The sequence below is a fragment of the Hypomesus transpacificus genome, chromosome 9 (assembly GCF_021917145.1).
Source record: "Hypomesus transpacificus isolate Combined female chromosome 9, fHypTra1, whole genome shotgun sequence".
Taxonomy (NCBI): domain Eukaryota; kingdom Metazoa; phylum Chordata; class Actinopteri; order Osmeriformes; family Osmeridae; genus Hypomesus; species Hypomesus transpacificus.
The window spans coordinates 11,596,649-11,610,657 of record NC_061068.1 but is presented as its reverse complement, the minus strand read 5'-3'; the positions used below and the strand labels follow the sequence as shown (position 1 = coordinate 11,610,657).

The 14,009-nt window shown below is 43.9% G+C and overlaps 2 protein-coding genes across 6 annotated transcripts in view; both read right to left on the bottom strand.

Moving 5' to 3' along the window:
- Window positions 1–255: 255 nt before the first annotated feature.
- Window positions 256–1,717, bottom strand: LOC124471975. Its single transcript, XM_047026653.1, has 5 exons — window positions 1,613–1,717; window positions 1,359–1,509; window positions 1,125–1,243; window positions 481–1,049; window positions 256–361 (listed from the first exon to the last, which is right to left on the bottom strand). The coding sequence occupies exons 1-5, from the start codon at window positions 1,700–1,702 to the stop codon at window positions 256–258; spliced, it is 1,035 nt and encodes a 344-aa protein (XP_046882609.1). The 5' UTR covers window positions 1,703–1,717.
- Window positions 1,718–10,159: 8,442 nt separating this feature from the next.
- Window positions 10,160–14,009, bottom strand: part of arhgef3 (Rho guanine nucleotide exchange factor (GEF) 3) — a 46,876-nt gene continuing 43,026 nt past the window's right edge. For all 5 annotated transcript variants that reach the window (XM_047026094.1, XM_047026095.1, XM_047026098.1 and 2 more), the window contains 2 exons: window positions 12,651–12,837; window positions 10,160–12,396 (listed from right to left, as the gene is read on the bottom strand). In XM_047026094.1, the coding sequence (XP_046882050.1) occupies window positions 12,050–12,396; window positions 12,651–12,837 (534 nt within the window). In that variant the 3' untranslated portion in view covers window positions 10,160–12,049. The remainder of the gene's footprint in view (window positions 12,397–12,650; window positions 12,838–14,009) is intronic.

The following is a 14,009-nucleotide window of genomic DNA, read 5'->3' as shown; positions in this document are numbered from 1 at the left end:
AATGGAGTCCTGATTAAGTTCAGCTGGCTGAAATGCATTTTAAACACTCACCATGTAAGTTGAACAATGCTCAGACAAAGCCAATGTGAGTTACAGTCGCCAACAAGCCATGGAGAATGACACACAACACAAGTGTAAAGTTAAATAATTATTTTTAAAGTGCACGTCTCACTGAAAGATGAAATGGTTACAACATTTTAAAAGGAATCGTTTGATAAGTCACTGATCAGGGGGAGGGCGTTTAGGGACAAGTCCTCAGGAGCAGGTGGAGGAGGGAGTGCACCACTGAGGCGAGAACCAAACCCTGGAATCCTCCTCTGGTCCTCGACACCAGCAGTAGTGGAAGACCTGGGGGTCCCTGCTGGAGCCAGTGTAACACTCGACTGAGGGGAAGGATCATCCTGGTACATGACTGAGGATGCGACCATATGATGTCCCCCCTTTAGTTTCCAAGGACTGTAAAGGGCTGCCTTGTTGTACCCAGATGCTACAGAAGTGGGTCTGGGGAACCCAGGGTAGGGAGGGAACCCTGGGAATTGGGGGTAAGGAGGAAGTTCTGGCATCTGGGGATCAGCTCTTATGATGGCAGTTGTTGGCAACGGTGGAAAGAACCCAGGGAAATTTGGGAACCCGGGGTAGGGAGAGAGCTCTGGTGTCGAAGGAAACGATCCGGGGAACCTTGGGTATTGAGGGAACCCGGGGTATTGAGGGAACCCGGGGTATTGAGGGAACCCGGGGTATTGAGGATCCGTGGGGGCAGCTCTCGTTGAGAATGGTGTGGGGAACCTGGGGATTTGAGGAAGTTCTGTGGGTGCAGCCCTAGTAGGGTCAGTTGTTGGGAAAGATCCAGGGAGCGGACGAGACCCTGGAAACTGTTGGTACCCACGGTTAGAAGGCAGCTCTGCGGACTGAGAGTGGGAGGAGCCCCCAGTCGTTGGTGTAGCCGTGGTGATGGATGGCATCAGAGGATCCACAGGGCCAGTGTGAGATGGGCAGGATACCGAAACCTCTTGACCATTAGCATGCAGGACAAGAACATGCTTATTATCCTATAAAACAAAAGATGTGGTTTTGGAATGACCCAAAGACAATTTGTACATTTGTAAGTTATTATTGGACTATACCTTTATCTTGATGCAGGGTTCTTTGTAAGGAGCAGTAATCAACGTTTCTCTGGAGTGTGACACCATAGCAAATCCACAAAGTTCTCCAGAAGACAGCACGGGTTTCCATACATCATAGACTAAAAGGAAATTCTCCTTTTAAGAAATGGAATGGTTCAACGACCCTAACAAGTATGGTTTTTGCGAACTAAATGCAATAGATTAGATGGACTTTTTAAATGAAGTCCAATTTACCTTTCACTTTGAGTGAGTCTGCTCCAATATTACCCATATTTAACACCATTCCGTAAGTGAAGCAGGTTACAGAAGGTGAAGAGGGGAAAAGGGGACAAGACATTGTCATGGATTCCCCCCATAGTCTTAGATACAGTACATGATCACCACCCTGTAGAAAGAGTACTTGAGTTCACTTCTCATTCAATGATTGGAGTAGCCTTTTGAAGGGCAGTCATGACAGCAGCATCCCTTATAAAATCATTCATGTCTACCTGTTCAGTTACATGGCAGCCTTTGTATGGAGCTACAAATAGCACCTCTCTGCTGGACCACCTCACAGAGAAGCCACAATGAGAAGGCATTCGATTCAACGGAATGAGAGACCCTTCACCTGCAGAAAGCAGAAGCTCAGATCATCTTACCAGCCAATTTCAATGGAAAGCCACAGTAATGCATCAGACCTCACCATTGTCAACCAGAAAACGGGGAATCCGCTGTCCTTTCACTCGCAAGGTCATTGCGTCATCAGAGCACTGCACCAAAGGCCTGATGCGTTTTAGTTTGCCATTCATCAACAGGTGCCGAGCTGAAAATAAAAGGTAAAGCCCAAATAAATAATTGAGCGACCACGAAGCACACGTTAAATTGAGAAATTTGTCTACTCACAATCCACATCCGCTGAGTTAGTCTCATAATCGGAATCAAAGGCAAGAGATCCTTTTCGAGTTATTACACCAGTTGAGGTTCCAGGCTCTGCGTAATTACGACCGTCTCTTCTAAACTTTGTCCCAATTTTGGTCGAATCGGTATCTTCATTGTTAAGCCTTAATGGGCTCATAGCACTTATACTCCCATACGAAACTGCTACTAAAGACGTTAAAGTCACCAGTAGGCCTACCATGGAGCACAAAAAGGGATTGATCCTTGACACCATGTTGGAAGAGTCTTTCGATTCGCAAACATACCACAAGCGGCCAATTGGTTTTACACATCATCTTTAAACTGCTCACTTAAATCCGTCTACCAATCACATTTTTGTTAGTGGGAGTAATCATTCAAACACACCTGAAGTGTAATTGAATCACAGTAAGACGTGACGTGAATGTAGACATAGTAGACTAATGCATTCACGTGTGAGCTGTGGATACTGCAACGGACCACCTACTGAAGGAGACTGTTATTTGACATGTAGGCTATGGCGAGTGGATAGTTCAATAGACTTTGGTATGTAGTAGCCTACATGTGCTTTTACGTCGGCATGTGAAAATGACATTTAATTTACCAAGTAGATGAGTGGGATTAAATTGGCAGTGCTTTTGTCCAAAAATAAAATAGGCAAATATGTAGGCATATAGGCCTTAATAAGATTTTTTCAAGTTTCGGAGTTCATTCAAAATATAGAATCTGCAGTGCTTAGCAAAAAGTAAACAATTACACAAACAGTAGCATCAAGAAAAAGGTTTAAGCATGCATATTTTTATGAAACAGCCAGTAGTACTTTAGAGGAGTTATCTGTAAGATTTGATTGTCCTACATCATACATCTTGTGTTTTTTGCTTGTTACTATCTGTTCTTTGTAAAGGAGGATCATACACTAAAAGTAAAAAGATCTGTGCACACTTGAAGGAAAGCTGACAAAACAAAGCAACATGCATTTCTCAGATTGATATAGGCCTAGTGGGATTAAAAGATTACATGCATGACTTTATTCAAATACAATCTCTATATTGGTTATTGGTGCTGTGCCTTAGTCAACCCTGTAATGGAGTGGTAGACGTTTAAGCCATGACTGCAGACAAATAAATGGTCTAAAGACAAATAAACAGTGAAAAGAGATGGTTTTGTTTAACGCTTCTACAGCTTAAAGGCCTGCTATGTCATCAGCACCCATCATAATATATCTTTTTCCAGAACGACAGCTGATACCCTTGACATATAACACCTGTGTGTGGGACCACAGTCTATGTGTGGGACCACAGTCTGTGTGGGACCACAGTCTGTGTGGGACCACAGTCTGTGTGTGGGACCACAGTCTGTGTGTGGGACCACAGTCTGTGTGGGACCCCTCCTTGTTTCTATAAGTAATGGGATAGAGATGGGTTCTGGTCACCACCTGTAGCCCCAGAGGTTTGTGGTGTCTACTCCCTAGCGTTGAAATTGTCAGGAACTTAACATAAGTATCAGAGGCAGTCTCAACAACGCCCACCCGCAAACCACACAGGAAATTAAATCTTTTACCTCCACACAAATACTATTCCATCAGGTGACATGGCTTGTTCATCAGAGCTATGTACAGTTTACAGAAAGGCAAGGCTAACAGCCTACTCTGCAATCGAACAAAGGTTGGGTGAGATCATTCTGAAATTGGAAACCGAAAAATGAGTTTCTAATGATCTGCCAGGTCTGTACCCTGTGGTTTTAATCTGGCTGCAGAAAACTGTAGAGCATGTCTGCCTGGGCTGCTGTGGTGGGCAGTCAGGGATGGAGCAGTACACATGGTACGTGTCAGACTAGAGGAAACAACAGATGTATAATATTAGACATGAGATGACAGGGCTGTACATATAAACTGAACTAAAAGGTAGTGTAGCTGAGCAAGGTTTGTGTGTACATGTTCAAAGGTGATTTGAAAAGACATCTTTCCATGCATCTTTATAATATTGCTGTGTTCTCTGTATGCGTGTGATTGCTACCTATTGTTTTAGATATTGATGAGTATGGTACAGAGCTGGAGCAGTGTCTCCCCTCCCTCCCTCCCCCCCCAAAACCTACTTAGTGCCCAAGACTTACTGAGTGCTTAACAAAATGTTGTCAATAACCTGAGACCATAACCCTCTTTGCATATAAGGGGTATTGAAGAAGCCTCGTTTCAAGGATTCATGATTTAAAGAGAATGAATCTTTAAAAACAGGCGCGTGCACACATTTACACTCCATCCAATAACTGTTTTAGCACGAGTCTCAGCAGACCAGAAGTCACATTAATGGAGTCCTGATTAAGTTCAGCTGGCTGAAATGCATTTTAAACACTCACCATGTAAGTTGAACAATGCTCAGACAAAGCCAATGTGAGTTACAGTCGCCAACAAGCCATGGAGAATGACACACAACACAAGTGTAAAGTTAAATAATTATTTTTAAAGTGCACGTCTCACTGAAAGATGAAATGGTTACAACATTTTAAAAGGAATCGTTTGATAAGTCACTGATCAGGGGGAGGGCGTTTAGGGACAAGTCCTCAGGAGCAGGTGGAGGAGGGAGTGCACCACTGAGGCGAGAACCAAACCCTGGAATCCTCCTCTGGTCCTCGACACCAGCAGTAGTGGAAGACCTGGGGGTCCCTGCTGGAGCCAGTGTAACACTCGACTGAGGGGAAGGATCATCCTGGTACATGACTGAGGATGCGACCATATGATGTCCCCCCTTTAGTTTCCAAGGACTGTAAAGGGCTGCCTTGTTGTACCCAGATGCTACAGAAGTGGGTCTGGGGAACCCAGGGTAGGGAGGGAACCCTGGGAATTGGGGGTAAGGAGGAAGTTCTGGCATCTGGGGATCAGCTCTTATGATGGCAGTTGTTGGCAACGGTGGAAAGAACCCAGGGAAATTTGGGAACCCGGGGTAGGGAGAGAGCTCTGGTGTCGAAGGAAACGATCCGGGGAACCTTGGGTATTGAGGGAACCCGGGGTATTGAGGGAACCCGGGGTATTGAGGATCCGTGGGGGCAGCTCTCGTTGAGAATGGTGTGGGGAACCTGGGGATTTGAGGAAGTTCTGTGGGTGCAGCCCTAGTAGGGTCAGTTGTTGGGAAAGATCCAGGGAGCGGACGAGACCCTGGAAACTGTTGGTACCCACGGTTAGAAGGCAGCTCTGTGGACTGAGAGTGGGAGGAGCCCCCAGTCGTTTGTGTAGCCGTGGTGATGGATGGCATCAGAGGATCCACAGGGCCAGTGTGAGATGGGCAGGATACCGAAACCTCTTGACCATTAGCATGCAGGACAAGAACATGCTTATTATCCTATAAAACAAAAGATGTGGTTTTGGAATGACCCAAAGACAATTTGTACATTTGTAAGTTATTATTGGACTATACCTTTATCTTGATGCAGGGTTCTTTGTAAGGAGCAGTAATCAACGTTTCTCTGGAGTGTGACACCATAGCAAATCCACAAAGTTTTCCAGAAGACAGCACGGGTTTACATACATCATAGACTAAAAGGAAATTCTCCTTTTAAGAAATGGAATGGTTCAACAACCCTAACAAGTATGGTTTTTGCGAACTAAATGCAATAGATTAGATGGACTTTTTAAATGAAGTCCAATTTACCTTTCACTTTGAGTGAGTCTGCTCCAATATTACCCATATTTAACACCATTCCGTAAGTGAAGCAGGTTACAGAAGGTGAAGAGGGGAAAAGGGGACAAGACATTGTCATGGATTCCCTCCATAGTCTTAGATACAGTACATGATCACCACCCTGTAGAAAGAGTACTTGAGTTCACTTCTCATTCAATGATTGGAGTAGCCTTTTGAAGGGCAGTCATGACAGCGGCATCCCTTATAAAATCATTCATGTCTACCTGTTCAGTTACATGGCAGCCTTTGTATGGAGCTACAAAAAGCACCTCTCTGCTGGACCACCACAGAGAAGCCACAATGAGAAGGCATTCGATTCAACGGAATGAGAGACCCTTCACCTGAAAAGCAGAAAGCAGAAGCTCAGATCATCTTACCAGCCAATTTCAATGGAAAGCCATAGTAATGCATCAGACCTCACCATTGTCAACCAGAAAACGGGGAATCCGCTGTCCTTTCACTCGCAAGGTCATTGCGTCATCAGAGCACTGCACCAAAGGCCTGATGCGTTTTAGTTTGCCATTCATCAACAGGTGCCGAGCTGAAAATAAAAGGTAAAGCCCAAATAAATAATTGAGCGACCACGAAGCACACGTTAAATTGAGAAATGTGTCTACTCACAATCCACATCCGCTGAGTTAGTCTCATCGGAATCAAAGGCAAGAGATCCTTTTCGAGTTATTACGCCAGTTGAGGTTCCAGGCTCATTTGCGTAATTACGACCGTCTCTTCTAAACTTTGTCCCAATTTTGGTCGAATCGGTATCTTCATTGTTAAGCCTTAATGGGCTCATAGCACTTATACTCCCGTAAGAAACTGCTACTAAAGACTTGAAAGTCACCAGTAGCAAAGAGCACAAAAAGGGATTGAGCCATGACACCATGTTGGAAGTCTTTTGATTCGCAAATACCACTAGCGGCCAATAGGTTTTACAGATCTTTAAACTGCTCGCTTAAATCGGACTACCAATCAAATTTGAGTTAGCGAGAGTAATCTTTCAAACACACCTGAAGTGCAATTGAAACTCAGTAAGACGTCACGTGAATATAGGCTATGCGTGTATGAGCTGTGGATAGTGAAGGAGGCTGTTGTTTTGACATGTAGACTATGGTGAGTGGACAGTTCAACAAACTTTGGTATGAAACCTACATGTGTTTTTACGTCGGCATGTGACAATAATGTTTAAGTTACCAAGTAGATGAGTGGGATTAAATTGGCAGTGCTTTTGTCCAGAAATAAAATAGGCACATATGTAGGTAGGCAAAATAGGCATTCACAAGATTTTTCTAAAGTTTATTCAAAATATAGAATCAGCAGTGCTTAGCAAAAAGTAAAACAATAACACAAAGACAGTAGCCTGAAGAAACAGGTTTAAGCATGCATATTTTAATGAAACAGTCAGTAGGACTTGAGAGGAGTCATCTGTGAGATTTAATTGGCCTACATCATACTTGTGTTTCTTCCTAGTTACTTTCTGTACTTTGTAAATGATGATCATACATTAAAAGTAAACAGATCTGTGCACACTTGAAGGAAAGCTAACAAACCAAAGCGACAGATCATATTTCTCAAATTGATATAGGACTAGCACCAATGGGAATAAATAATTACATAGATGACTTTAGTCAAATACAATCTCTATATATCAAGTTCAAGTCTTTTATTGTCAGGACACAGAACAACACAAGGTCAAACTGGGCACGGAAATTCATATAAATTCATATATTGGTTAGTGGTGCTTTGCCTTAGTCAACCCTGTAATGGAGTGGTAGACGTTTAAGCCATGACTCCAGACATAAATGGTGAATAGACGAATAAACAGTGAAAAGAGATATGGTTTTGTTTAAAGTTTCTACCGCTAACATGTATGTGATGTCATCACCACCCATCATATTATACCAATCATTCTCCTGAGAGACAGCTGAGACCCTTGACATACTAGACATGTGTGGGACCACAGTGTGTGTTTGGGACCCCTCCTTGTTTCTATAAGTAAGCGGATAGAGATGAGTTATGGTCATCAACCCTAACCCTAACCTGTCCCCCCAGAGGTTTGTGGTGTCAACTCCCTAGCATTTAAATTGTCAGGAACTTTAGTATCAGAGGCAGTCTCTACAACACCCACCCTCAAACCACACAGGCAATTAAATCTTAATACTTAAGCATTACAAATACCTCCACACAAATACTATTCCATCAGGTGACATGACTTGTTCATCAAAGCTCTGTACAGTTTGTAGAAAGGCAAGGCTAACAGCCCACTCTGCAATCGAACAAAGGTTTGTTGAGATCATTCTCAAATTGGAAACTGAAAAATGAGTTTCTAATGATCTGCCAGGTCTGTACCCTGTGGTTTTAATCTGGCTGCAGAAAACTGTAGAGCATGTCTGCCTGGGCTGCTGTGGTGGGGCAGTCAGGGATGGAGCAGTACACATGGTACGTGTCAGACTAGAGGAAACAACAGATGTATAATGTTAGACATGAGATGACAGGGCTGTACATATAAACTGATTGATTAAAAGACACACGTTGAAGCATTGGTAACCACAAAACAAACTCTGACAGGGTTCACACTTTGAGCAAAAACAGCAGTGTTAGTGGTGCCTATTTATATTTCCTAGTCTGTCAGGCAGGGTACACAACTGGGTTATAAGTGGTTATCTCTTCAATGTCTTTATTAACAGATGACCAACATGGCAGAGGCAGTGGCACAAACACAATTCCCTGAACGTCACCTTTTCCTTCGCTCTTCAGCTTGTTCCCCAAATACACTCCCTACAGTGACACAGCAGGGGCAACCAAAATACAAGCAATGCACACAATGTGAATGCACAGCTTGTTCAAAACCCTGGCTACAGAAGTAAATAGCTTTTATTTCACAGGGGGGTGAAGCAACCCCAACCCAGGTCTTAATGGATTCATGATGCTTTTAACTTCATGAGACGATCCAGAAAATATCTCAGACGTAGCAAACACACAAGTTATGGCGAGATGAGGGGTGGGACGTGGCCATGTGGTCGAGGTTGTCGAAGGACCTGCAGATATGGCTCCATCTGCTGGACTGCAACTTCTTGTTGCGCCAGTGAAAGACCAGCACATGGCAGGCAGATTCACTTGGGCCACATCTTGGCCTTGTTCTCTAAAGATGGCCTTTTTCAGTTGGAGGCAGAGAGCAACCACAAGCCGAGCAGTTTGTTGGAGTAATCCACTTGTTGCTCTTAGATTTAGAATAACTTTGGACACTACGTGGACCTTTGAGCTTTTCTGGATTTCTGAGATGCTTTGTCTTACAGAACACAAAACAGTTGAAAAACAATGAGCCCTAAAATCCCACTTCAGAAAACACAGATGTTTTCGGATCTTTCTATTTGAAGCAATGACCCTGGACTTTACATCTTACAGCAATACTACAGAATAATAGGATTGTTAGGGAATCAGATGGCTGAGCGGTAAGGGAGTCGGGCTAGTAATCAGAAGGTTGCCGGATCGATTCCCTGCCGTGCCACATGACGTTGTGTCCTTGGGCGAGGCACTTCACCCTACTTGCTTCGGGGGGGAATGTCCCTGTACTTACTGTAAGTTGCTCTGGATAAGAGCGTCTGCTAAATGACTAAATGTAATGTTAGCTGGATATCACTAGGAGACTCTGCCAACTGCAACTATTTCTGTTGTGAGAAAATCAACTGTAATTTATCTCGAATAGCTCAAGTGAACATGCAGGCTCGTTCCCCTGCTGGGCTCTTGTGACCTCTTGACCTCTGACCACCTCACCTGAGACGACCACGCTCAGAAGTCGTCTGAAGAGTTGCTCGGTCTGCTTGACAAAAGAGTAATTAAGTGAAAATAACAATGCTATGCATTGTTTTCACAATGCATATATTTATGACACCCTCTAATCTAGTTAGATAACTATTTCCAGCCGTTAGCCCCAGTGATAAGGCTATAATTGAAATGACTGACATTGTACACATAGATGAGACAAGTAATCGAGAGGTAATAATCTTGCTATATGCTTCTGTATACAGGACATGGTGCAGCAGTGAGCATGGAAAGGAGATCTCTAGACCCATGGGACTAGCCATCTCTCTACAGTGTTGTTCTTGACCTTTAGAGGGAGACAAAGACCAGCAACTAACTATTTCATAGTGACCAGCACTGACATTTACATTCACCGTTCAAGGATATGAGCATTCAGTTCAGGTGCTTTGACAACAACTGTATATTAACATTAAACGAACCTCATTTAATGTAACCAGAACAAAATCAATCTTTACGTGTGATCAAGTGGGACCAACGTTCAGGATGTCCACAGATATTTTCTTGGCGTTGATGGCTGATAAATCACCGTCTTTATTTCCTTCCTCTGTGTTAAAGTGGAGACTACATCCCCCAGCAGAGTATGGGGGGTCATACTTCTATTGACAATAAAAGTGAAATGTTAAATAATTGAATGATAACACAATAATGTATTGGTTCATTTCTTTTATTTGGTACAGTCAGAATTCCATTATTTACATTTCCATGTTAATCTTTCTCGGTCCGTTTGATAGTGTATCTTCCAGGGCAGTCCTTTTACCGCTTACTTCCATATACAAAGACTCACACAACATAATGCACTTACTGTTTGGTTCCTTTCTCCACATCACCTGTGCAATTGCTTCATATTTCTTATCTCCCAAAAAAAGAATAAAGTGAACAGACCTAACCTCAAGTCAAAGTGAAAAAAGACACTATAAATAAACACACTAAACATTCTTTTTCTTATAAGACACATATAGAAAAACATCAGTATTTTTGGTATAAATGTTTTTATAATCACTTAGTCAACCGTATTTGTTAAACGGATTGAAACAAAATTAATACAAAATAAAACCTTTGGGCAACAAGGAGTAGTCCCAGTGTTTGCAGCAGCACAGCAGGTCAGCACTGATGACTGTATTGTAGCTCTGCAGGCCTGGTTATGGCTCGAGAAAATACTGCTTTTAACTCAATCCTCCAATGAGTTCTCTAACACACACAGATAACCAGTAGGCTCATATCAAGGATAACTACCTGAAACCCTTTCATACATCCAGCAATTTAAAACTCGTCTTTACTGCAGTTCTGTCACTCGGTTCCCCTCTACAGGGAACACTCACTTCTGGGGAATGACCTCACGTTTACAATTCTGTCAAAGGCAGCTCTCCCTGTCTCCAGCCTCCTTTAGCTAAGATTGTCCATTTTATATAGAACCATTTTACTGGAATGAAATTGTAGGTAAGCTGACACACGAATAGGATCTGCAAATCTGTCTACTACTTAGATAACCTGACCTGCTGGTCTGGGAATTGTCTTTTGTGTATAACCCTGGGTGGTCATTAACCACATTCGAGTCAGTTACAACTGATGACAGAGCATGACGAGTAACCTTGCCTGAGACACAAAGACTTCCAGAGTAGGACCTAGACTCAGTGGGCTAACACTGTCTAACACACCTGGGTTAGATACCATCTCTCTCCATCACAACTCTCAAGGGCCAGACTGTTGAGTTCACTAGTGGAGTCACTTCCTGTTTTCAATATCACCAACACAGATTGTCTTCAAGGAAACATTCTCCTGGTCTTAACAAGGTGATTATTGTAAAAAAAGAAGAAAAAAAGACATTGTGTGTGTGTGTATTTAAACAGTACACTAATATACATATATCTTATTTATAAGGAGGATAACTTAATATTGTCATTCTTCTCAAGCGACAGCAGTAGACCAGTGCACAAGGGTTGGGCAGGAAAGAAGGCTTTGAGATCTAGATTGTTCCAACTTCAGCAAATGCTTTCAAATTCATCAGATGTACTTGGTTTACAAGCTTAATCAAAAATAAGCAATGGGATCCTTTCCCATTGTGCACAACCTCCTTTGGCTGGTATGCCCAGATGACTATATCAAACACACCCTCAAGAATTTGAGAGCATTTGTAAGGGACTCCAATCAAGGTATGTTATGATTCATGAGGCGGTGGTGGTAAGGCTGAGGGTGCAGCAGAAAGTTACAAAGAAAATCAAGGGAAACTCACTTAACCTTCAGGAGGTCCCTGAACCAAGATCCATGCCACGGAGACACAACAAAGTAACACCGGATTGCCTGCACCAAACTCGACACCACAGTCTCAAAGGAACCGACCAGTGAATGACGAAAGAAAGTGTGAAATCCAAAGTAAACCTGAAGTCAAAAGCTAAAGATGTGAAGTGCTCTGTACAATGCTACACTGTCTTCTTGCCCGCCCCCCCCCCTCACTTCCCCTCATACTGGGAATGGCCAAGTTGCAATACTGCACAGGTTCTCTTCTCCTCTTTTCGCCCACACCCTCCTTCCCTCCTGAGGTCACACGGCTTGCGGCCGAGAGTCTGTGTGCTCCATCTGAGGGCAGTCGGAGCCCGCCTCGCTCGTGTCCATACTGCACTCTGAGGCCTCACTGTCGCTGTGGTCCATAGCTATGGGCTTGGTACTCTCCACACGCCCCTCCTCCCTGGCGCGGGGGGTCCCCTGCGGCTCGGGGTCTGGAAGCACACGTGTCCCTTGACCCACGGCCACGGCCACCTCCTGGGCTGCTCCTTTGGCTTGGCGGATGCAGTTGAGCCACTGCTGCTTGTTGAAGGCGTCGCTGGCCTGGAAAGAGTGGGACTGGAGCTGGCCTCCGCTACGACACCACACCCTGAAGAAGTTCTTGGCTGTGGGGGGGGGTGGAGAGGAGGAGGGAGATGAATAATCAACTGAAAATTGCACAGGAAGGACATCACATAAACAGAGTGCTTGTTTCCCATTACAGTCGGTGCATGGGTGCTAACACGTGCAACGCACACAACACGCTGGCTAAACTCAGCTTGGCCCTTGACTAGACGTCCAACCTAAACCACACCCCACCCAGACAGTGAGTCTCTTTCCTTTTATCAGACAAGGTGTGTGGCGGTCGAGAGGGACTCACTCCTCTCGTTGTTGCTGAAGGCCCCGCGGATGGACCCTCCCAGGCGGATCTCCCCGTCCTGCAGGTCCTCCCACTCCAGCAGGCGGACAGGGATTGGCTGGCGGTAGACATGGTAACGGAGCAGCTCGTTGAGGGTGATGGCCCTTGTGATGACCAGCACGTCCTGGAACAGGAAAACGTGCAGCTTCTGCAGGGAAACATGACACACTCGATTAGAGACAGGGTGGAGTAGAGTAGAGTAGAATTGGATAAAGTAGGATAGATAGAACTTTAAATGGACAGAGTACATGTGTGTACTGATTCTAATCAAAATCCAGAAGAAAAACCAGCAGCCATCTTAGTAGATTGAAGATTTTAAACCTTCACTGGAGTGACAGAACCAACACCTCTATTTAAACACACCCCGAGAGATATTTCATCTAAACAAATAGATAAGACTCGTCCCTTGTGTTTCTCTTAAATGGATACTTTCCTAAGCTTGCTCTAAAGACATCTGAAAAACATTTCACATAAGAGTGCCTTTTTCTTGAGACTCGCTTCAAGTAGAGTGAATCGGGAGAATGATGCATGGCCCCAACACTAACAGTGTTTGACTGAGAAGGGAGTTGTGTTTAGAGAAGGCTGAACAAGTGAGAGGGAGTAGGGGATCTGGAGGGGTCACAGAGGGTTATGTAAGACAGGACAAATAGACACACAAAGTTATATTTACATACACACACACGCTCTAAAGAGAGGGATTTGCCTGTATTCACAAAGTGAACCACACAGCGGGGGTTCTGTGTTATGATTTCCAGAGACTAAGTCATGTCTGTGGAATTCCAGTCCCATGTTAGGCCTTGACCAGCTGAACCAGATTTATCTATTATTTATCAAAATGCCGACAGATTCAGTGGGCAGGTAAAGGTCCCAAGGACAGGATTAAAGAGCATGCTTGTTCAACTTTTCCATTTGTCTCTCTCCTCTCTCTTTTTTCTTTCTCTCTCTAGTTCACTCTCAGTTGTCTCAAGTACACAGGGTTCCCAAGTCTTGCCCTCCTTACCTTAGCTAACCTCCCCTCACCAAAACCCAACAGGCCCTCTCGTTCTCATAGCCTGTCGTAAAATAAAAATCCAAATGAAACACAAAGCAGAAAATGTATACAAAGCATAAAAACCTCTTTTCCACATCCTTACCACTGCTTCTACTCCTTTTTCCGGAGTAATGACTTTTGATTTATAGGTTTATTGTAATAAAAAACACAATACGGTTTTGTTTGCTTCCCACAATACATGAAAGGCAGAGTCTGACTGCCAGACAGACGAATGACCATCTGTTCTGTTACTGCCTTTCCTGTGATTACTCCAGCTAACTAACTGCCCT